General features: G+C 40.2%; 1 protein-coding gene across 7 annotated transcripts in view; it reads right to left on the bottom strand.

Annotated features, from left to right (window-relative positions):
• Positions 1 to 25,355, bottom strand: part of ARID1B (AT-rich interaction domain 1B) — a 443,851-nt gene that overhangs the window by 90,528 nt on the left and 327,968 nt on the right. For all 7 annotated transcript variants that reach the window (XM_039234083.1, XM_039234081.1, XM_039234078.1 and 4 more), the window contains one exon: positions 3,099 to 3,188. In XM_039234083.1, coding sequence (XP_039090014.1) covers positions 3,099 to 3,188 — 90 coding nt within the window. The remainder of the gene's footprint in view (positions 1 to 3,098; positions 3,189 to 25,355) is intronic.

A 25,355-nucleotide genomic window follows, 5' to 3' on the forward strand; every position in this document is an offset into this window, starting at 1 on the left:
AACCAGAAAACCGCCTCCGAACAGAAGCAGGCGGCCGCTCTGGCTTTGTGCAACTGTCTCTAGGCAAGTGTGTTTCTAGATTCTTTGCCATTAAAGAAAATCTGTCTCCTGTGGGTAAATTAAAGAAGCTGTGTGCATCTGGAATCTTACTCTCTTATCTTAACTTATTAAAACAAAGTAAGTGTAAAAGGAATTGCTCAACTTGGCTGTTTTAGTACTCAGCAGTGCAGAAGCTATGTTCTTGTCTACCATGGTCCATGGGGTCTCAGAGAGGATACATTTTAATAGGAGGCCAACTCACCAAAATACCTTTTTCCTCTCTGCTTCTTTCATCGCTTCCCTAGGTGGGGAGCAGGGGAGGATCTATCAATTGTTAATGTATAAATGAAGTTAAATTACTTCTCAATACATGGGAGTCAACACTGAGGACTTTTCTAGCGAGTGTCTCCTCAGATCTGCTGTGCACTGTATGTACTGTTGACACATACCCAAAGGTGATAAAACAGACAAGAAAAATGTTATTATTATATCAAAGCATTATAGTGACTGGCATTTACCATTAAAACACCTGATCAAATGCCATTAAGAGCTAACATTTCCCCCTAGATTTTAACAAATAACAGTCTTAAAAAATCAATCCTTGCTATCCGATTTTGGAGGAAACTGAACTCATGCACGGCAAAACACCATTTATCAGCCGTTTGGAAATAGAAGGTTTTCCTGGTTAGGGGGCTGTCCAACCAAGAGAAGGCACATCAGGGACACACATAACGTCTTTCAGAGAAAGTCTGGGGAACATGTTCATAAAAATGTGCCAACTATAAAATTTATTCTTGCTATTTGAAGGAAATGGTCATTATAACAACCCAGATTGTTCTGTATCCATTATCAGTTACCAAAACCGCACTGCATGTAATGAAGATAATGAGAGGGGAAAAAAATAACAAATATATCTAAAATAGTGGTTTTTATATAGTGACACCAGAAGAAAACTCTAGATTTTGCTTGCCAATGTATTTAAGTTAAAAGTTTAATTTAGCTGCATTTCCTAATTCTATCGTTGTTCACATTTGGTTTTCTACATTTTTCAAATGTTTTAAACACTTATCAGTTGGAAGACGATGGGGGACATGTTGGAGGAAGATCTAGGAAGGTTTCTCTTTTAGTTCTTAGCAACAAAGGCTGGGACCGTAGGGCTTCCCGACTGCCCTCCCCTGCTTGCTGAAGCAGCAGAAATCTCCCAGGGGGAATGATGTTACAGGGTTGTGTGAGGATTAAATGAAATAGCAAATATCTTCCTCTGAGCTCTGGGTCTGGCCTGAGCAGGTTTTCAGTGCAGGAGAATTTCTCTCATCTCTTTTTTCCCTCCATTTCCCTGCCCCGGTAACGCAACTCAGATGCAACCCAAGGCCAAGTAAAGGAGTTTGGAGAGAAGTCCCCGTCGCATGTGCTAGGATGCTGTCCATGAACTTCAAACTGTCCTCCAGATGGCCAGGGACACGAGGGGTTATCACAGAAAAAGGATGTGAGGTACAGGCTGGTTACAGTGGAGAGTTTAGAGGGACAAATGCACACACCACATAATTATTAAAACGTATTATAGTGTCATTAGAAGGCAGTGGTTCTCAAAGTACAGTCCTCAGATCGGCAGCATCGGCAATCGCTGGGCATTTGTCCCAAAGGCTCTGCAGTGGCCTGCCGCAAGCCTACTGGCTCAGACATCTGGGGGTGTGGCCTAGTTATCTGTTTTAAGCAGTTCTCCAGGTAATTTTCAGACACCCTAAAGTTTGAAAACCATTAACTATTCCATTATTAAGGCATACTGTAGTATCTTAATAAGGGAATTAAAGTATTAGTTATACATTAAGTTATAATAAAAAAGTTAAATATGTTGCGATATTAGAAAATAAAAATTTCATTTTATTCATACTAAATATTCATTTCAACGCAAATGATGTGCAGCTAGGGCTAATCCATCTTTCCATGGACGTACTTTCTAAATAACGGGGTGCTGAGTTATTAAACATGTAAAGTAACTAAAACCGTATAATTCCAATTAGAAGCAAATCATCATCTGTACAACTTATATAGAAATAATTATAAACATGCGGGGTCAGGAACCTTGAAATAGCAGCTACCGAGCTAGCAACTTCTGTCTTCCGGATAAGCGTGAGGGAGGAGGGGAGAGAACGAAAGTGCAGGCTCCGTGGGCAAGATGGGCGAGCCTGGACTCACAGGTAGTGGGAAGGGACTTGGCACAGCACCAGATGGTGCAATAGGCTTGTAAAGCCTGGTCTACACTAATCTGGATTAAGATCACCACCAACAAAAGTAGCTTTGCTACAGAAGGAGGGAAAGAAGACAAAGATACACCAAGACCAAAGGCCTCAACCAAGTCAACAGTACATGAGGTCAACATGCCTAAGTGAGCTAAAGGTCAAAGAGTCTGCAGATGTGGGACACCCCGCAAGTTCAGGGCTTTGGAGAAAGCCCGTGGTCTTTCTTCTGGTTCCGGCACTAGTGAGCCTCTGAGAACGAGGAATTCCTATGGAACCTCTCTGGTCCTCAGTTTCTTCATTTGTAAAGTGAGGTGAACGGACTCTGCAATGTCTCAGGTTGGCTCTAGTACCAAGATCCTACAATTTTATAATATAAGGTCTTACCATGTGTATAAATTGTTACTGTTTAAGTATCATGGGACAAATAGTGATCAAAACAGCTAAGCATACACACATTCTAACATTATACTTCATCAGGACCAATATCCAAATTGCATCATCGACAGTCCCCTTTACACAGCTAGGTCAACTGTCAGGCTACAGTCACGTATAATTTATGCTTCACGATGCTGTGTGGACATATATAGCCTTTGGGTCTTGAACTGTGCTTGGTAAAACTTCACCAGTCTGCAAGAAACCACCCTTCTTTTCCGTAGGTGGTGTTACATGTGTTGTTACATGTGTTATTTCGTTCATCAGAGGAGGAAACATAATATCCTTTGAAAATTATTCATAAGGAAATGCACAGATGACCAAATTTCATATAAGCTTTATATACTCAAAGCACAAAGATATGTAAGACATGAGCTGAAGACTAACCTCTTTCCTGTGGCATTGGTGACTGGCTCAAGGCAGGATGGGAACTGGATTCTGACTGGCTCCCGGGTGGCTGAGGAGGCATCTGACTGCCTGCAAAACACAGGAAGGGAAGTGGGGATGGGGAGCCCCCTACATTAATGCTGCAATTGCGGAAAAACCAAGACACAGGTACATTTATTTCATCTTAATGATCACAAAAGGTGTGGCCCCACAGAGAAAAAGACATGGCTCAAAAAGTGTGCGATTCTTCCCCTTTCTGGTAAAACAGAGAAGAAACACGGATAATCCTATTTACTAAACGATCGCCTGAGAAGTTTAATTTCTTACAGAATGAGTTCCCAAGCTCACAAATAAATCAGCAGTCAAAATCTGACATATACTTATTTAAGGCATGTAACGAAATCTAAGACTAAGAGCTCAACTCATCCTCTCGAGTTTAAACCCGTTGGTAAGCAGCGAGGCATGCATAGTGGCCAACAACTTTTTGTTGGTAATATTTATTTAAAGTAGAAATATCACCCAATTTCTTAAACTTCTTTATAATGAATCAGAGATTTAACATAAACACAGGAGACGTCCATTCAAAAACATAAAACATAGTACTATAAAATGTAGTATATGTTAGCACTAAAGAAGGAAATACTATTCTGCACCTCTTTTGCTCTTTATTGCTTGCTAATAAAGTGACAGCATCTATTTAACATCTATTTGATTTCCATTTATTTAATGTGTGCTCCGTTTCTCTTTTCAAACTATAATGTAAGCTCCCTGAGACAGGAATCATGTCTTTTACTCCTTTAATCCCCACATTACCATAACACATATTAATAAATCTTTGTTATTTAATGGTCCTTAATCTGACAATATGAATTAAAGGAAAAGATACTTACTATTTTTATTAATTAAAGGGAGATAATGAATCATGTGAAGGCAGGAGACAGGACTTTGAAATTTAAGAATCATCAGAGGTACTTGAGATCTCAACTCACTTTCTGGTTCAGAGGTTTAGAAATACTTCAACTAAAAGTGTTAATGAATAAAGGCGGTTGAATTTGACACAGTCCTCAAGGTGCTGGCTCTCATGGCATGAAGACCCTGCTATTTTATCTTCTCACTTTTCCCTCTGCTAAAATAAACTGAAAGACTGAAATACACATATATGCATACCTACACCGTACATGCACACACACATGCAGGCACACACAGATCTCCCTGCATAGCCCTCAGGTACTACAGTCTATGACTATGCTAGGTCAAGCTAACTGCTTTGACATCATGGGACCTACTTTTCTACAGTTTTGTGTATTGCTACAAGAATCACAACGGAGTAGAGAAGGAAATTAACGCACTGAAGATTACCACCAATTCACCCGGTGAAGGTCATGCTGCAGAGCCTGGTGCTGACGCCGAACATCCGCCCTCTCATATTTCTAACCAATGGCATCCCTGTTAGGCCAGGCGGCCTGGCTACAGACCAGAAAGAGCACGGTCCCCAGAGTCTCTCAGGACTGTCACTCATTACTAATTCTAATAATGGCTGTGTCTGTGACAGCCAGAGAGGCAGGAAGATGATTTTCCCTTTAGATAACACATACACATAGTTGTTAAAATAGAACTATATAAAAACAAAACAAAACCTGACATTGTTTTCGTGCGTTTAGGCTTCTCACTTTTTAGAAAAGAAGGTAAAACCCATGAATGTATATCCGATCGCTCCTGGGTTCAAATGCCATTCTCATTCTCAGATGAAGTGCAAACCAAGACCTGAATTTACGGATGCTGAGAAACATTGCAGTGTGAAACCACCAGGAGTAAGCTCTTAAGTTACAGCCACGCCTAGTGCATAAAGATCTAGACACACAGTACAACATCTATGCCGCCATTCATTTTACTCCTAGACATTAGTAAATTGGTGTTAGCACCAAATAATTAAACGTAGAGTAAAAAGACAACATTCTGGATGAAAACAATTTCAAGGGTAAATACTGGTCATCAACTCCGCCGCAGATACACAGAAGTTGCTGTGTCCACTCAGGGTCATGTGCTTCCTATGAAATACCCGCAGGCCCCCAATCTGCAGCCCATTTAGAAATTGAAAGCATGCTACAGCCAAATCCTGACTTTTTAAAATGTCACTGGGGAATCAGCTGCACTCAGACAGTAAGTGCTTACATTACAGTGATTGTTTCTGTATGACAGACCGAATTCATGGACTCATGACAGCAAAACAAACAGTAATTCTACGTTAATATAGGACACCACTACTGACACTATGCACGCCCAAGGCGCTGCTCTCATGTACAATATTTCAAGTAAAAATAAAAGAGGCTTTATAAGAAACCCATCTCATGAATTCACAAAAAACTTTCAGGCAGCGCTACTGCCGGTCCGGTGCAATTCTAAGACAGATTTTTCTTTATGGCAATGGGAAAATTTATTATTAAACCCATCCTTTAAAGAAATAAACAAGAGCCCTTTCATAGTAAAGACAGATCTGAGCAAACGGCTTTAAATTCTCCCTGTGCTTCTACCTCCCTATCTTTCCACCAATCGTTTCGTAGCTACTAAGAACTTCATCCTTCATATGCAGAGGTAGAAACACAGTCACAGCAGATGATGAATCAGAAAATATGTTTGAGAAATACAATATAGGATTCGTTTGTGTCCAGGGTCCATATAAAGAAGACAATTCAGAGTGTTTTGAACCAAATGAGTTCTGTAAACACCCTCACGACCATAGACTCTTATAGGACATATAGTTCTCGTAAATAAAACATTTTAAACAAAATTTGGTAATTATTTTAAAAGAGAATACTGCCGTGCATAGTGAAGAAACTTTACGAGTAGTCTTTAACATTGAAACGGAGTTTCTAAAGAAAGCCCCGTTTTCCCCTTGTCTATGTCTATAATGGTACAAGCACAGTGGAAAAAACATTACAACTGGGAAACATGATGCTGAGTTCGGATAAATCCCACCACTTTACAGCTATATGTTTATCCTCCAGTGGCCAAGTACACAATATTGTGCAAAATCTTGGTGCAACAGAACAAAACTAAGTCACCTGAATTTCTACCGTTGCTAACTTAAAACTCCCAGAAGTCTATACCGTGATTTTTATTAAAAACTTTTCATTAATTTTACACTTAGAGAAAAGTTACAAAACGATTACAGGCAGCTCCTATATATCCCTTAACCCACCTCCCCTAGTGTTCACATCTTAAATAACCAAAATAGACTTATCAAGAGGCACCGACCATGGTACCTACCACTCTATTAACTAAAGATCTTATTTAAATTTCACCATGGTTTTCTTTTCTTCCATTCTAGGATCTCACATTGCATTTAGTGGTGATTTCTCCTAGTTTCCTTCAGCCTATAAAAGGCCTTCGGTCTTTCCTTATGTTTTATGACCTCGATGCTGTTCATGACGCTGATGTTTCATTTCTGATGCTGTTTACCCTGATTACTTGGCAAAGTTGGATGTCTACCAAATTCCTACAATATGAAGTTATGATTTTGCCCTCTGTAGTTATGAGCGACTTAGGGGAGTTATTTGAGACTATGCAATTCCTGTGTCTTCTCAGACGTGCATGCACGGACTTTAGCATCCATCACAGAATCCTGTCTGAACATTTATCTCAATGGTGTCTGTAATGATGCTTCTTTATTTCCCTCTTTTCTTCTACACTTATTAATGGAAATCTATTATGAGGAAGAACTATCTCTTCTTCCCCATTTGTTTATATATTTCTAAGACTATTTATTTCTATCTGTATAGACTCATTGTAGAAGACATACTACAGCTTCTAGTGACTCACATCCTTGTGTAACCCCCACCTCTTGAATGAGGCCAGAACCTGTGACTTGGCTTCTAACCAAAGAATACAACAAAAGTGATGAAACGTCACTCCTAAAATTACATTACGTGGCAAAGTTAGAGTTGTTTTGCAGGCATCATTAAAGTCTCTAATGGGCTGGCTTTGAGATAATTAGAAGGGGGGAGGGTGTGTGATGCTGTGTAGAAATGACTTTAAAAGAGGACTTAGGCTTCTCTGAGTAGAGAGATGCCTCCAATGGCCTTGAAGAAGAAAGCTTCTATGATGTGAACTGAGCCACATGGCAAGGACAGGCAGCTTCCAGAACTTGAGAGCCTTACTTCTATAACCACGGGAAGTTAGTTTCTCCAACATCTGAATGAGATTGGAAGCAGATTCTTCTTAGCTGAGCCTCCAGATGAGAAGACAGACCATCCAACACTTTGCAGCCTTGGGAGAACCTGGGGAGAGGACCTGACTAGACTGTGACTGGGCGCCGGGCGATGGAAAAGGCGACATGTGTGTTGCTTTAAGCTGCTAAGGGTGTGATAATTTGTTAAAACACAACAGAAAAATAATACATTCATTCTATTCCACAGATTAAAATCCAACGGTGACATTATTTCACTCAAATTGTTCCAGATTTGGCCATCAGAAACTCCTTTAAGTCCTTGGTGTTTGGAATCATAAGACACTGCAGGCTCATTTTGCATTTTTCATGACCCAGCCCTGTAAGCAACTGCTTCTCCTTGGAGTGCTGGTAATTTTTATTGGAAGATGATGTTCACAGACTAGGATCTTGGTACTAGGTCTGCTCATTATTTCTGGGGTGTTACTGCTTCTAAGTCCCCTCAGTGAACTGAAGTAGGAAATGTATGTATGTACGCCAATCCATATGCATATGGTATGTGCATATCTCTATTTTGGTATTTGTGTGTGTAACCATGAGTTCATGCAAATACCTCCAATTCCAATCCAGAATTAGGCGTGTATTTTAACCTTCCCTCTTTCCTTATTATAACTTCTTCCTATAATAGTAAGAAACCCAGTCCTCATTATCTAAAATTTACTAATTTGTTCAATTCTATTATATACACAAAGTAATTTCAGAATTACTAATCTACATCGCTGCGAGAAACACAGAGCCACTTGTTAGGACTTGTATTCCATTCTGCATTCCCTTCACACATTGCCTGGCTTTAATTGTTTTGATATTTTGGGGGTATGTGAAACACTTCAATGGTTCTGTAAGTAACAGTTATGCAAAAAGATACTTGAAGAAGTCAGTCCTTCCAACTCTGCTACTCTATTCCCATTTCTCCTTCTTTCCACTTCTTTCCCAGCTGTCTCTATAATAAGCAAATCTCTTTAGTTTTTGGTTTATCTTTGCTACATACATTTTGCATAAATGAAAGGACACCTGTGTGTTCTCTTATTTTATTCCTTACTTGAAGGGCAGCATATCTTAGGTCTCTTTTGCACTTTGCTTTTTCACTTAAACAGCAGGTTGTGAAAAGTACTTCCTACAAGTTTATAACATTTTTCATTTGAAAAACAGGTATATGGTACTCCTTTGTGTGAATATTCCTTAGTTTATTCAACCATTCTCCTACGTATGGGCATTTAGGTTGTTTCCAATCTCTTCCATGTGTATTTTTGTACTGTTTGAGACCCATCATTAAGGTAAATTCCTTGAAGTGGGACTGATGGAGCAAAACAATATGCAAAGTTCCCTCTATGAAGCTCTGAAACAATTTATATTCTCACCAGCGACATTTGAAAGGCCTGTCTCTCCATAACCTACAAGAATATGTGGTTATTTAAAATGTTTGTCAATCTTAATGTGAGAAACAGTATCTGGTATTTTCGAATTTACATGCCTGATTCTGAGTTTGACCACTTTTTCATTTTGAGGGCTATTTTTATAACTCTTCTGGTTAATTGCTTTTTCATGTGTTTCCCGCATTTTTCAACCTGGGTTTTTAGTACTTTTGTCTTGAAATTCTTTTTTTTAAGATCATTTATTTTTGACAGCATGAGAGAGAGCACACATGCATGAGTGGAAGAGGGGCAGACAGAGAGGGAGAGAGACAATCCCGAGCAGGCTCCGTGCTGTCAGCACAGAGACCAACTCAGGGCTTGATCTCATGACTGTGAAATCATGACCTGAGCTGAGATCAAGAATCTGACACTCAACTGACTGAGCCACCCAGGCGCCCCTTGTCTTGAAATTATTAAGAATTCTTTATATATTAGGGATGTTAGCTCTTCCTCTCTGGTATAAGTTGTAAATATTTTCTTCTCCTTTGTCAACTGTCTTCAGATTTTATGATATCTTTTGTAATGGAACTTTTTTTAAAAGGGGCCCAAATCATCAATCTTTATTTTTATTGCCTCTAGATTTTGTGTCCTAGTTAGAAAGCTCTTCTCTGCATCATGGTTAAAGAGGAATTCACCCCAGTTTTTGTTAAGTACATGCATGGTCTCATGTTAATTTACTCGAGTTTACTTTTGTGTATGATCTCAGATACAGATCAAATTTTATCTTTTGTGTTAAGAGCTTTTAAGATCTACTCCTACACTTCCCTAACTCCTCAAACCATTTTTCTTTTTCAGTGCTTTCTACCATATTTATTTTTCTATATGAACTTTAGTATCAATATGTCTATATAAAACAGCTTATTAATATTTTTATTGGGATTACAATGATACTATAAATTAACTTAAGGAAAATGGATGACTATTGAGTTCATTCTGTTCAAGAACAGGAGACAGCTTTCATTGTTCATGTCTTCTTTAGTTTCTTATAAGCACATAAAAGTTTTGTACATTTTATGTTAAATTTATTCCTCAGCATTTAATCTTTTTTGTTGCTATGACAAATGGGATTTTCTCTAGGAGTATGTCTTTCAACGGCTTATTGCTTGTGTAGAGGAAGCCTATTGCTTTTTCTCTCTCTCTTTTTTTCATTTCATTCCATTTTTTCATCATATAAGGGTACTCTTCAATTCCCATCACTTATTTCCCCTGTCCCCCATTGACCTCCCCTCTGCTAACCATCAGTTTATTCTTTATAGGTAAGACTCTGTTTCTTGGCTTGTCTTTTTTCCTTTGCTCATTTGTTTCTTAAATTCCACATAAGTGAGATCATATGGTTCTTTCTCTGACTTATTTTGTTCTGTACATACTCTCTACCTGTATCCATGTTGTGCTAACTGGCAAGATTTCATGCTTTTTATGGCTAAATAAGATTTCTGTTGTATGTATATACACCACATGTTTATCTGTTCATCTATTGATAGGTACTTGGGCTGTTTCCATACTTTGGCTACTGTAAAAAATGCTGCCAAAAACACAGGGGTGCATGTACACCTCTGAACTAGTGTTTTTATAGTTTTTGTGTAAATACCCAGTAGTGTAATTCCTTGTAGTAGGGAATCTATTTTTCATTTTTTGAGGAACCTGTGTATTGGTTTCCATGGCGGCTACACCAGCTCGCATTCCCATCAACAGTGCACAGAGCTCCTGTTTCTCCAAACCCTTGCCACACCTGTGGTTTCTTGGGGGTTTGATTTTGGCCATTCTGACAAGTGTGAGGTGATATCGCATTGTAGTTTTGATTTGTATTTCCCTGATGATGAATGATGTTGAGCATCTTTTCATGTGTCTGTTGGCCATCTGGGTGTCTTCTTGGGAGAAATGTCTTTTCATGTCTTCTTCTCATTTTTAATTAGATTGTTTTTTGGGTATTGAGTTGTATCAGTTCTTTATATATTTGGATACTAACCCTTTACTGGATATCATCTAAAAATATCTTCTCCCATTCAGTAGGTTGCCTTTTAGTTTTGCTTACTGTTTCCTTTGCTGTGCAGAAAGTTTTTATTTTCTAATTAAAAAATTTTTTTAATATTTATTTTCTTGACAGAGACAGAGCACAAGTCGGGGAGGAGAAAGAGAAGGGAACACAGAATCTGAAGCAGGCTCCAGGCCCTGAGCTGTCAGCACAGAGCCCAATGTGAGGCTCGAACTCACGAACCATGAGATCATGACCTGAGCTAAGTCAGACGCTTAACCAACTGAGCCACCCAGGTGCCCAGAAAGTTTTTATTTTAATATAGTCCCAATAGTTTATTTTCACCTTTACTTCGCTTGCCTCAGGAGACACATCTAGAAAAATGTTGCTATGGCCAATGCCAGATTACTGTTTTTGTTCTCTTCAAGGATTAAAAAAAAATTTTTTTTTTTAAATATTTTTTGAGAGAGCACAAACATGAGTTGAGGAGGGGCAGAGAGAGATGGGAACAGAGGACCTGAAATGGGCTCTGTGCAGACAGCAGCAAGCCCAATACGGGGCTCAAACTCCTGAACCATGAGATCATGACCTGAGCCAAAATCAAGAGTTGTACACTTAACTGACTGAGCCACCCAGGCACCCCTCTAGGTTTTCTATTCTGTTCCTTTAATCTATGTATCTATTTTTATGCCAGTACCATACTGTCTTACTTACTACTTCTTTGTAATATAACTTGAAATTTAGAATAGTACTACTTCCAGTTTTGTTTTTCTTTTTCAAAATTGCTTTGGCTATTCAAGGTCTTTTGTCATTCCATACAAATTTTAGGATTGTTTATTCTAGTGCTGTCAAAACTGCTCTTGGTATTTTGATAGGGATTACATTAATGCTTTATATTGCTTTGGCTAGTACAGACATTTAAACAATATTTGTTCTTCCAACAAATGAGCATGGGATGTCTTTCCATTTCTTTGCATTGTCCTTAATTTTCTTCAATGGTTTATAAATTTCAGAGTACAGGTCTTTGGCCACTTTGGTTAAGTTTATTCCTAGATATTGTTTTTGGTGTGATTGTAAATGGGATTTTCTTCTTAGTTTCACTTTTTGCTGCTTCATTATTAGTGTATAGGAATGCAAAAGACTTCGGTACACATATTTTATATTCATCTATTGGTTCTTTGGTGAAGTCTTTAGTGTTTTCTATATCTAGTATCATGTCATCTGCAAATAGTAAAAGTTTTACTTCTTCTGGATGCTTTTTATTTCTTTATGTTGTCTAACTGCGGTGGCTAAGAATTCCAGTATTATGTTGAATAAAAATGGTGTGAGCTGACATCCTTATCTTGTTCCTGATCTTAGGGGAAAAGCTCTGTTTTTCCCCACTGAGTATGATGTTTGGCTGTGGATTTTTCATAAGGACTTTACTACTAACCTAAATCTACTTTGTTGAGAGTTTTTATCATAAATGGATATTGTCCTTTGTTACATGCTTTTACTGTATCTACTGAACTAACCATATGGTTCTTATCCTTTTTCTTACTGTTGACACATGGCACGTTGATTGTTCTGCGAGTACTGAACTCACTTGGTTGTAGTGCATGATTTTTTAAATGTATTGTTGGGTTGGGTTTGTTTCGCTATTATTTTGTTGAGGAATTTTGCACCTATATTCTTGAAAGACACTGGCCTGTAGTTCTCTTTTGCTGTGGTGTTTTTACCTGGTTTTGGTATCAGGGTGATACTGGCTTTGTAAAATGAATTTGGAAGTTTTCCCTCCTCTTGTATTTTTGGAATAGTTTAAGAAGAATGGGTACTAACTCTTCTGTAAATGTTTTGTACGATTCACCTGTGAAGCCATCTGGTCCTGGGCTTTTATTTGTTGGGAGGTTTTTTGATTACTGATGCAATTTCATGGCTGGTGATTGGTCTGTTCAAATTTTCTATTTCTTCTTGCTTTAGTTTTGGTAGTTTATATGTTTCTAGGAATTTATCCATTTCTTCTAAATTGTCCGAATTGCTGGCCTATAAGTTTTCATAATATTCTGTTACAAATGTTTATATTTCTGTGGTGTTGGTTGTTATTTCTCCTCTTCCATTAGTAATTTTATTTGGGCTCCCCTCTTTTTTTTCCAGTTGAGTCTTGCTACAGGTTTATCGATTTTGTTGATTTTTTCAAAGAAACTGCTCTTGGCTTCATTTCTCCGTTCTGGGTTTTTGTTTTTTTTTTCCCCCTAGTTTGGGTTTTGTTCATTCTATTTTTATTCTTCTAGCTCCTTAAGGTTTAACGTTAGGTTGTTTTGAGATTTTTCTTGCTTTTTGAGGTAGACCTGTGTTGCTATAAGCTTCTCTCTTACAGTCTCTTTTGCTGCGTCTCAAAGATTTTCTATCATTGTATTTTCATTTTCATTTGTTTCCATGTAATATTTTTTTATTTCTTCTCTGATTTTTTGGTTGACCCATTGTTGAACAGCATGTTATTTAAACTCCGTGTTTTTGTGCTCTTTCCAGACTTTTCCTTATGGTTGATTTCTAGTTTCATAGAGCTGTGGTCAGAAAACATACAGTATGACTTTGATTTTTAAAAATTTTTTGACACTTGTTTTGTCACCTAATATGTGGTCTATTCTGGAAAATGTTCTGTGTGCACTTGAAAAGATTAAGAATGTATATTCTGCTGTTTCAGGATGAAATGTTCTGAATATGTCTATTAAATCCATCTGGTCCAGCGTGTCATTCAAAGCCACTGTTTCCTCGTTAATTTTCTGTTTGGATGATCTGTCCACTGATGTAGGTGGGGTATTAAAGTCCCTTACTACTATCGTATTACTATTGATTATTTCTTTTACGATTGTTATTAACTGTTTTATGTATTTGGGGCTCCCATATTGGGGGCAAAAATGTTTACAATTGTTATATACACCTGCTGGACTGTCCCCTTTATTATTATACAGTATCCCTCTTTGTCTCTTGTTACTGTCTTTGTTTTCAAGTCTGTTTTGTCCTATATAAATATTGCTGTGCTGGCTTTCTTTTGGCACCATTTGCATGACAAATGTTTCTCCATCCCCTCACTTTTAGTTTGCAGGTGCCTTCTGGTCTGAAATGAGTCTCTTATAGGCAACATATAGATGGGTTTTGTTTTTATCCACTCTGTCACTCTATGTCTTTTGTTTGGAGCATTTAGTCCATTATATTCAAAGTAATTTTGATATATATGCACTTAACTGCCATTTTGTTACTTGTGGTTGTTTCTGTAGATTTTCTCTGATTCTTTCTTCTCTTGCTTTCTTTCATGTTTGTTGGCTTTCTTGACTGATATGCTTGGAATTTTCTTCTCTTTAGTTTTTGTATATCTATCACTGGTCTTTGTAGTTACATTAGGTTTGTATATAATAATATCTTCTGCATACAGCAATCTATATTAAGTTGATGGTTATTTAAGCTTGAATTCATTCTTTACTCCTCCCCACACTCCCACATTTTAGGTATATGGTGTCATATTATCATATTTATGAATCCCTTGACTACTTTTTACAGAAAAACTTACTTTTACTGCCTTTGTGTTTTTCACTTTCTTATACTTACGGTCTTCCTTTCCACTCAAATAGTCCCCTTTAATATTTCTTTTAAGCCTGGTTTAGTGGCCATAAACCCCCTTAGGACTTATTTGTCTGAGAAACTCTGTATTGCTCTTATTCTGAATGATACAGCATTCTTGGCTGCAGATTATTTCCTTTCAGCACTTTGAATATATCATGCCACTCCCTTCTGGCCTGCAATGTTTCTGCTGAAAAATCTGTGGATGGAGTTTCCCTTGTATGTAACTGCCTTCTTTCCTCTTGCTGCTATTTTTTTTCTTAATTGTGGCTTTTTGCTGTTTAAAAAAATTTTTTTTAATGTTTATTTATTTTGATTGAGAGAGAGAGAGAGAGAGAGACAGCGCAAGCAGGGGAGGGGCAGAGAGAGGGAGACACAGAATCCGAAGCAGGCTCAAGGCTCTGAGCTGTCAGCACAGTGCCTGACATGGGGTTCGAACCCATGAGCCATGAGATCATGACCTCAGCTGAAGTCAGAAGCTCAATCAACTGAGCCACCCAGGTGCCCCGTGTTTTGTCATTTTAATTACTATGTGTCTTGGTGTGGACCTCTCTGGGTTGGATTTTTGGGACGATCTCTGCCTTCTGGATCTGGACCTCTGTTTCCTTCCCTAGATTAGGGAAGCTTTCAGTTATTATTTCTTCAAATAAATTTTCTGCCCCCTTATCTTTTTTCTTTTTGAAATCTCTATAATGCAGATGTTATTACACTTGATGGAGTCATTGAGTTCCCTAAAACCATTCTCAATTTGCATAATTTTCTTTCCTCTCCTTTGCTCAGTGTAGTTACTTTCCATTACTCTGTCTTCCAGGTTGTTAATTCGTTCATCTGCTTCATCTAGCCTGCTATTTATTCCATCAAGTGTATTTTAAATTTCAATGGGTTCTTTTTTATCTTTGTGTTAAGGGTCTCACTGATGTCCTCCACTTTTATCTCCAGCCCAGTGAGTATCTTTATGACAGTTGCTTTAAATTCTCTAGTAGGCATATTACTTCTGCTTTACTTTAGTGTCTTGCCGTCCTTTGGTCCCATTTTTCATTTGGGAGAGGTTTCTCTGTCTCCTCATTTTGTCTTACTTTCTGCGTCCGTTTTCCTGTGTTAGGAAAGTTAGCTACATCTCTTGTTCTTAACAATAACAGCCTTATGAAGAAGAGGTCCTCCTGTAGGGACCCGCAGTACAGCGTCCCCTACTCCCCAGGGTCTGGCACTCCAGGGAGCGTCTCCTATGTGTGTTGTGTGCGCTCTGCTATTGAGTCTTGGACTCTTGTTCTTTCAACCCAGTTGTCTACAGAGGCTCTCTTTACCAACTGCGGGCAGCCAGCTGTGCAGCGGTCTGCCTGTAAAAATGCACAGATCAGGAGAGGTGGTGTCGGCAGAGTTTCCGCTGGTCCTCTAGGGGGAGGGGCCTGCAGCTAGGGGACTCGAGAGCATAACTGGGAAAGATGGGCCCATGGAAGCATGGCGGGGCTTGGTGTAAGCAAATTAGGTAGGAAGTGTTAGCGCTGGGCTGGTTCCTGCAGATGGGCATGGTTTATGCTGGGGGGTAGGGGAGAGAAATGGTGTGTGACACATTCTTTGTTCCTGGAGACGTCTCCCCGTCATCCTTGTCACTCTGGGCCACAATCTGAGATGAGCAAATCACTGCCTCCTGTTTGCCCCCAGTTTCAAACTGCTGGTTCTGTGCTGTATCTGCACGGGCTGTTTGCCTTGCTGTCTCTTTAACGGTGGGGACTCATTACCTATGGGCCCCAGGGCTTTCCCAGAGCTAAGCTAGCTAACTTTGATAATCCCAGGTCTGTAAGTTCTGCTGTTTTTCAGAACTCACCAAATTTGGCCCTTTGCTTTTCCAAAGGCAAGTATTATGGAGATATGCCCTCCCTGTGTGCGAGCATCCAGCTTGAAAGTTTGTATTCTGCTCTTTTGCATGCTGCAGACTCCCTCCCCTCAGAGGAAGACCCTGGCCCACTTTGCTCCCAGACAGCATCTTCACTCTCCCTACCTCTTTCAATGTGGCCTCTTCCCTGCCTTTAGTTGTGGAGTCTATTCTGCCAGTCTTTGGGTTGCTTCCTGGGTTATTTACGCTGATATAGATGTTATCTAGTTGTATCTCTTGGACAACGTGAGCTTAGGGTACTCCTACTTCGCCATCTTCCCTGCTGACCTTTAATAAAATTGAAGTATAGTTAGCACATGTTACAGGCTATTGTTTTTTGTATGTTAATTTTATATCTTGTTATAAAACTGAATTCTTCTATATTTCGAATTCATTTATCATTGATTCTCTGGGGTCTTCCAGGTTTACTATTATATCATCTGTAGATGGAGATGGTTCTATTTCTTCTATAACCATTTTTATGCCTCAGGGTTCTCCTGTCTAACCGTGCTGGCCAACACGTCTAGAACATTGCTGAATAGTAGTGGAGACAATGCTCATCCTTACCTTGCTTGTATTGTAGTGGAAATGTCTCCAATGATTCCTCACTACCCAAGACACTGGTTTATAAACTAAAGCATATACATTTTACCAGGTTGAGAAAGTACCCCTCAACTGCTATTTCCTAGAGTATTTTTCATCATGATTGGGTATTGAATTTTATTAAAGGAGATACTTTTCTGCAAGTTTATTTACATTGTACATAATTTTGAAGACAGTTGTTAATATTAAACCAACCTTGAATTCCTGGAATAATTTTCACTTAGTCATGGTGCATTATTTTCTTAACGTACTGCTGAATTTTGTTTGCTAATACGTTTCTTGGAATTTTTACACTAGAAGAGATTTCAAGTGAAATTTTTCCAATTAAAAAGAGCTCTTAAGAACTGGATCAAGGTAACCATCAAACTAAACACTTTTAGTAACAAAAACACTGGACTTTCACAGAATTGGGAGAAAAGAGGCTAACATGTATATATTTTCTAAGTCGACACACATCCAGTAATGTATAACTTACAGTGTTTAGATTGAAACATGACTATATCATAGCTTGATGTAGTTCACAGAGTAAGACTGTGGGGCAGTCAGTATTAACAAGTGCTGAATTCTAGGTTTCTTACAGATGACAGAGTCTTAGCACTCACCTAAATTCTTATTTTACTTCTCTGTTTACTGTTTCTCTCATTGCACTAAACTGTAAATTCCTTGGGTACAGAGAATTGCCTCTTTTGTTCCCTACTATGTCTGCTGCACCAGACATACAGTAAGCATTCAATAAATATTTATTGAATAACTAAAGGTGTGACAAGAGCGCCTAGGTGGCTCAGGTGGCTAAGTGTTTTGGCTCAGGTCATGCTCTCACAGTTCATGGGTTCAAGCCCCACATCTGGCTCTGTGGTGACAGTACAGAGCCTGCTTGGGATTCTGTCACTCCCTCTTTGCCCCTCCCCCATTCTCTCTCTCAAAATAAATAAACTTAAAAAAAAAAAAAAAGTGTAATAGATTACCCCAAACCCAGACTAATAGTTAATTAAACCTTTAGTTATCAGTAATCGTGTAGGTTTATCTTACTATTCTAGATCAGGGATAGGCAAACTTTTTCTGTAAATTGCCAGAAAGTAAATATTTCAGGCTTTGCAGGCCATATGTTCTCTGTCACAGCTATTCAACTCAGCTGCTGTAGTGCAAAAGCACCATAGACAATACATAAACAAAACAGCATAAATAAAACTTTATTTACAAAGACAGGTGGCAAGCTGGCTTTGGCCCAAAGGTGGTAGTTTGCGAACTCCTAATTTAAATGATAGTGTCAGTAAAAAAGAAACATTTTAGGCACCCTTGCTCAAAAAGTCAATAAACATCAAATGGTATTTATTAACAATAACGATGATGTATAAACCTGACATACTCCCCCATATTTAACAAAGAGGACTATGTAAATAAATCAGTAACAGAGTCTGGTTTATGCCCTTTGGAAATCAGATCTAGTGTAGGATTACACTGGCTTCCTCAGTAATTGATGCAAGCGTGGTTCTAAGATTTAAATTGCAAGTGCATTTTGCAGGTACATTGTTAGGTAAGTGATGACTTGTAGTTTCATTTTCCCAACTTTTCTGGTCATATCAGAATAAACAAAGAGATCAGAACCACTGATGAGATGCAATCACGTAAGTTATACTCAATCACTGTTGTGTTGGGGGAGCAGAGAATGAACATGAGATGACTAGCACTTTCACATAATCCTTTATCAAGGCTAAAAAATTCCTGGGTTAATTCCTTCCTAAGTGACTACAATATGCAACTACAGGAATTCTGTAAGAACAAAAACACTAACTGAAGTAAAAGAGCCTCTGGCAAACAAATCATTCATCCTTCTAAAAGTAAGACTGGGCTATCTTAATATAAAATACTAATAGGCAAAGAAACGCCAGAATTTCCATTTTTCAAAAGTTGTAGTGAGCAGAGGAAAAACATTTCTTCTGTTCATACATTTGCAGCTAAAATTTTTTTAGAAAAATCAACAAAACTAGGAAGGTTTTAGTTATCAAAGATGGAGCAGTGATACAATAAATCAACAGGGCAAAACTGGAGTTTGAATGACAGACACAACTTTGATGTCAACTTTGCCAGGAATTCATTCTCCCCTTCCAATTTTACCCCGTTAGCTGACTTCGGGGCAAAAATGGATCAAGGGAGAGTAACATCCGGGATGCATGTCTGTGTCACAGGTCGCTTGTAAATAGAAGACAGTTTTACTTGAGTGTAAACAATAAAGAAAAAACAAACCACTGAGAACTTACTATGTAGAAGGCCATGTCCTACATGATTATTTCTTTATGAGTAATCCAAGAAGACTGGCTTCTTAAAATTAACATGAAACACCACAGAAATCTGGGCAATTCCGTTGTCCAGTCTTCCTCAATAAGGACACTTAGGCTATGTGGGGAATCAGGGGGTGTTTGAAACAAAGACTTGGGTGCTATTCACAAATTCCTTGAAATTACCAAGGGTCAGAAAGGTTTACTGTTAGAAAACAGTAGGGTCTGTGAATTCATTTGAACTGAATTGCTAAATCTGTGGTTGTCACTGAATTTTGAGAAGAAATGAGAAGTACTTCCAGTCACTTTACGAATAACTCTACCATGATCAAGTTCTTTCCTGGAATGCTGCTACAAAATCAATATACATCTCATAGTTTTTAGCAATTAGCAATTGAGTCATTCTTCTACTCTTAAGGAATTTTTGGAGGCTACACTAACTTTAGTGAGAGGTTAAAAAAACATGGTAGAAATTATTGCTACCAATTAGCAATACATCATGACCAAGATCGACTTTTATCTTGCACGTCTCTGCATTATTCAATTCTGCTGCCTTGAAAACTAAGATATTGGGACGTTTTATTCTAATATATCCTCATACTCTCTTCATGTTATGGAAATCAGCTCTCTCTCAACTCTTTAGAGCAAAACATGGGTTTTACTTGCCACAGTCTGACGTTATAGCTCTTCGGGAAATATCTTTCTTACATTCGACCTATCCTGCTTGTCAGAGCGCTGTAACATCTTACTACGGGTTGTAGTAAGACACAGACATTATTTCTTTAATTTCTACCCGAAGTACGGGTTAGGATCTTTTCTTCTGCCATGATAAATGACAAATATGACTTTTTTATGAGATGGCACTGGTGGGTTATGTAGTTGGACTCCATAGCTGAGGTAATCTTTGAACATCTTATCTAAGACAGTGCCCAAACAGGTGTGTGGTAACACAGTGCAGTTCTGCAATTCAAGCAGCAAAGATTTCACTGGTCATTGTTTTTTGTTGCTTTTAGTGAACTTTAAACAGCTGCATAATGCCTCATGGTAATAGTGTGGGTGAAAAATGAGTGTTCAAGAATCCATCAATCTGTGGAATGTCCTAGTCTTAGGCATGTATTTAAATGAGTTAGAAAATCCACAAATTACTTTGAGGTATCTTTCTGTCAGCGTCTTCTAGTCCATTTGCTTCAAGCAAGGAAACCTGAATATAGTCCAAAGCAGACATTTCAAATATACAATCTGCTCAGGTTCTGGCTTATTGGTTACAGTTAAGGGTTGATCTGAAGTGTCTGAAGGTGGACATAAAGTCCTTAATATTATTTGGTGATTTAAATAGGTCTGCTCTTTCCAGAGGTTGCTGCACTGGGGTTTGGAGGGTGGCAGAGCAGCTGGGAACAGACCGCCAACACAATTCTTTACTGTGAACAAACTCCACCTCAAATGAAAGGCATATAAAACACAAAGTAACGCTCCCCTCTAGCTGTACCCTTGAATGGAAACACAATCATAGCAATATGATCCTCCAACTCTACTTTTTAAAAATTTTTAGATGTTTTTATTTATTTTTAGAGAGAAACAGACTGCAAGTGGGGGAGGGGCAGAGACACACACACACACACACACACACACACACACACACACAGAATTCAAAGCAGGCTCCAGGCTCTGAGCTGTCAGCACAGAGCCCTTGACGTGTCTCGAACCCAGGAAACATGAGATCATGACCTGAGCCAAAGCTGGATGCTTAACTGACTGAGCCACTCAGGTGCCCCTGGTCCCCCAAGTTGAAAGAGTCAGCCTGAACTTGGGAAGACAACTCCTTCCACGTCCTATGGCTCAAATGTTCATTCAAAGTAGCGTTAGATTTCTCTAAATCTTCACCCAAGATAATGCCAACTGTTGATGTGCCATCATGTCCTAAAAATGCACCGGTAAGTCAGTACAGTGGAGGCGCACCTGCCCCAGGTACTTCTGGGCCATTAAAGGAATGAGGAAATTCCCAAGATGCCCCAAACGGGGCAGAACCCGTAGAGGAGCCACGTATCTTCATTCTAACCCAACAGTCAATCACCTGCTGGATGAAGCTGTTCAACTCCTGGCCCTCCTGCAGTCTGAGGAGTGAGAGCCTCTGCCTCCCTGCGGGACCCTGGACAGCAGAGCCACAGACGCCCGCAGCTGACCATGAAGAGAGCAGCGAATGTGGTGCGGTCTATGTGAGGACTGCGCCCGCGGAGCCGCTGTGCCACAAGCGCCCTGGGGTTTTGCTTGTTTGCTTTTATTACAAAAACCAACTTGGGGTAACATCTTACTTTGTCTAGCCCACTGGATTCAAACCGGAATTTTTCCAGTTGCCCTCTTTTATCAATGTACTAAAGTTATGCAATGTCTTCACATGGAAGTCAGCGTAATAGTCTGATTATCTGAAACTCATTCAGGCCTTTTGGGTGGACGCTTTTCTACAGAGAACTTGAGACAAGAAGTGAAAAGGCTCTTGCTGGTTTGCAACAAGTCAGGGGACACAGGCAACACAGATTTCCAGACTCTACTCTTCAGTTCACTATAGGCTTTGATTAAAGATAAACCAGAATCCTAAAACACTGATATACCAGAGATTCTCAGCGTTACAACAGAACATTCTGGGGCACCTGTGTGGCTCAGTCGGTAAAGTGTCTGACTTCGGCTCAGGTCATGATCATGTGGTTTGAGTTCGAGCCCTGCACTGGGCTCTGTGCTGACAGCTCGAAGCTTGGATCCTGCTTCGGATTCTGTGTCTCCCTTTCTCTCGGCCCCTCCCCCGCTCATCTTCTGTCTCTCTCTCTCTCAAAAATAAACATTTAAAAACAAACAAACAAGACAGAACATTCTTAGTCTGAACTATTTCCAAGTGACTGGAAGGAGCGGGAGAAAGGTGGCTTCTGGTTTTACTGCAGCAGGATTTTCAATCCTGCCCTATGGCTGCTGCGGGGCCCGAGCGACGTGGCCTGACCCGGCTGGCCACACTCCTCCCTGCGCCATTCAGTTCAGGCACCCTTTGCTCCCCTAGTTTCTCGGGTGAAGGGGCTACAATTGTGGTCGTGGAAAAAAAAAGGAAACAAGGCTAGTAAATAAAAGACAAAACTGCAGGGAAAATGTATCCACTTGAGTTAACTTTCAGTGTGAAAAAGGTGTGGTGTGATTTGGTTGAAAGCGGTAGTCACCTCCATCTTTGGGTGCCTCGGACAGGTCATGAGGTCTCTCTTCTGAACATCAGAGATGCACTAAAAGTCCTCCACTACCTGCACAACCGTACTGTACCGTACATCTGCTCCCCGTCCGTATTCAGTGTTCTCACGGACACACACTCTTCTCAACAGCTTTAAAGCTGGGGCGTCCAATCCGAAGGTCTCTGGGGTGCAGAGAAAACCCCCTTGGGTGGGGGAAGTCTGCGTGTGCTCGGGGGGAACACAGCTCCCCCACCCCGGGAGTGTGGCTCGGCAGCGCTCTGTCGTGCGTAAGGAAGTGGCGGGTTCTGAACTTGCCTTGCGCGCGACCACCAGACACAGGACGCAGAACAGCCACAGCTAAGTCTGCTCGAATCCCTGCTTTGATGTGAGGTAAGAGGCAGGGCAGGGCACACCAGATCGAGCATGTGGTTTATATCTCTTCTCACTAGGACCAATTAATAAAAACAAAACCTAATTTCCCCCCACTCTTACCCATTTTTATTCCTCCTCAATATTTTTCCTCTTTCTAGGATTCTTTTTTTGTTTGAGAAGCTTAATATTTGGCTGCCTTCTGAAGAAATGGGTATAGTGACAGATGAAAGACTTGTATTCATCGTATAATTCAGAATAAGGGAAAAATCGACTGCTGTGCATTTAAGATTCTAACAACCTTGCAATTTCGTACAGTCGTTTCCCCCACCCGTTCTTTTGAAGAAATCTGCTTTTATTCTGTTAATAACTAACCACAGTTGCAGCAGCATGGATCCGATTAGCAGCTCTTATGGTACAAAGGGGAGAGGGAAAAAAAGCTGTGAACAGGGTTGCCAATTTGTCCACCTGGGCCCCCAGGAGAAAGATTAGATGAGGCGCCTGCCTGCTCCCTTTTTTCCACTTGATCGCTGCTCTGTGCTGCCTGATAGAGACAGGCCTTTTTAAAGCCAAGGCACTTTCTTTCCTTTAACAAAAGTTTCCTTTGCCTCCATCCTCTCTTGTCACAGAGTTCTCATTCTGGGCCCGCACATGTCATGACAACTCTCGACTGCAAACATGAGTAGCTGTGAAACGTGCCACACGCTGATGCTTACTCATTGGGGCCCCCGCCGCCACCCCAGAAATCCACAAGGGAGCGCTCACGTGCCCCCTTGCTTTCCAGGCTCAGGGTGGTGCACATGGTCATTTCTTAGGCCTTTCTATGCTGCTTTCGAATGTAGAACACAGGAAAAGACTCCTGCTTTGGCAATTAAACATTACAATCTGAGGAAGACAGCACAGTATATATAAACTTGGGACCAAGAGACATAACTATTGGTATTACAGGCAACATGGTTTCTACATATTTTCTATTTAGAAATGGAACTGTCAGGGCGCCTGGGTGGCACAGTTCATTAAACATCCAACTCTTGGTCTTGGCTTAGGTCATGATCTCGTGGTTGGAGAGATCAAGCCCCTCTTCGGGCCCTGTGCTGACAGCATGAAGCCTATTTGGGATTCTCTCTCTCCCATTCTCTCTGCCCCTCCCTTGCTCGTTCTCTCTCTCTCTCTCTCAAAATAAATAAGAAAACATTAAAAAAATCTTTAAAAAAATGATATGGAATTGTGAACTTGTATACTAAAATACTATACTATTCTCTAAACGTTTTAAAAATTCACTGTATCTGTAATTACATTAAATAATGAATGCTTATTTTTGTGATAAAACTTAAGCCTTCTAAATTCCTGGTATAAAACTTTTATTTTATTTTATTCTTTTTCTTTTGGCGGGGAGAGTGGGTGGAGGGAGGGATAGAGAGAGAATCCCAAGCAGGCTCCATGCTCAGTACGGAGCCCAAGGCAGGGCTTGATCCCATGACCCTGAGATCATCACCTGAGCCAAATCAAGAGTTTGGACGCTCATCTGAGTAAGCCACCCAGGTGCCCCTAAAACTACCTCTAAAACTGACAGAAAGCTAAAGCACTGCATCATACTGAAAACCTTCAAGAAATCCAAGGCTTCGGACAGAAATCTCTCTGTTCTAAGAGGTGTAGCCAACCCTTCACGCCGCTTCCTCATTTGTATCTAGCCGCTCTGGGGGCGGGGGGGAGGGGAACAGCAGTGCTCTCAGCGGCCACTTAGGGCCAAAGCGGGGTCCGGGACAGGGCCTGGGCGTGGGCAATGTGACACCCTCGAAGCAGACTGCAGAGGAGCCGGGGGACCATGCCCAGGTCACAGGGGGCCTCTGGTATGGGGGTCGTCCTGAGAGCACAGGATACAGGCTGGGGCGACATGGACAGCGAGGAAGACGTTCGGGACCATGTGCTTGTGCATTTCTGATCAATTCTCTGATTTCAGACTTTAAGTCAGTGTTCAGCCAGTACGCTTTTGAAATGTGTGTTTTTAACAGAAAGCCATTTTTATCTTCGCCTCGTCACTTTCAAATATCTGAAGCGTAGTAGTCACGTGCGGCCAAAGCCCAGACTCCAGTCCCGCTGGCTCCTGCTCGCCACCCCATGTTTATCCAGGCAACGCGGCCGCCACCCACTTGGGAGATGGGAGCATCATCTGGGAGATGACAACACTCTCCATAGCCAATCTGTTCTTAATTGGCCATCTTCTTTGAAAATAGGGTTAGTTATTAGTAAGAGATAATTTATTTAAAGTAATGAGATGATGAAAAAGTTGGATATGGGACAATTCTAGAATTATGCTATAATTAAAAAAATTTTTATAGTTTGTTTTTGAGAGAGAGAGAGAGACAGAGACAGCATGAGCATGAGCAGGGGATGGGCAGAGAGGGAGACACAGACTCCGGAGCAGGCTCCAGGCTCCAAGTTGTCTGCACAGAGCCCGACGTGAGGCTAGAACCCACAAACCATGAGATCACGACCTGAGCCGAAGTCAGATGCTCAAACCTGAGCCACCCAGGTGCTCCTGCTATAATTGTTATGTGGCACAATTCTGGGGTATGACAGACTAAATCAGGCAGGGTCTACACTACAGAAGCCTGGTTTAGACTGACAAATCTTATGACTACTATTCCAGGTTTTATTTTTAAGGGAAAAGCACATAAAATAATCTGTCATAGTGGAACCTCTTCCAGGAGAAAAGGAAATAGAATG

The sequence above is a fragment of the Hyaena hyaena genome, unplaced genomic scaffold (assembly GCF_003009895.1).
Source record: "Hyaena hyaena isolate Hyena2069 unplaced genomic scaffold, ASM300989v1 scaffold_81, whole genome shotgun sequence".
In the NCBI taxonomy this organism is placed as follows: Eukaryota; Metazoa; Chordata; class Mammalia; order Carnivora; family Hyaenidae; genus Hyaena; species Hyaena hyaena.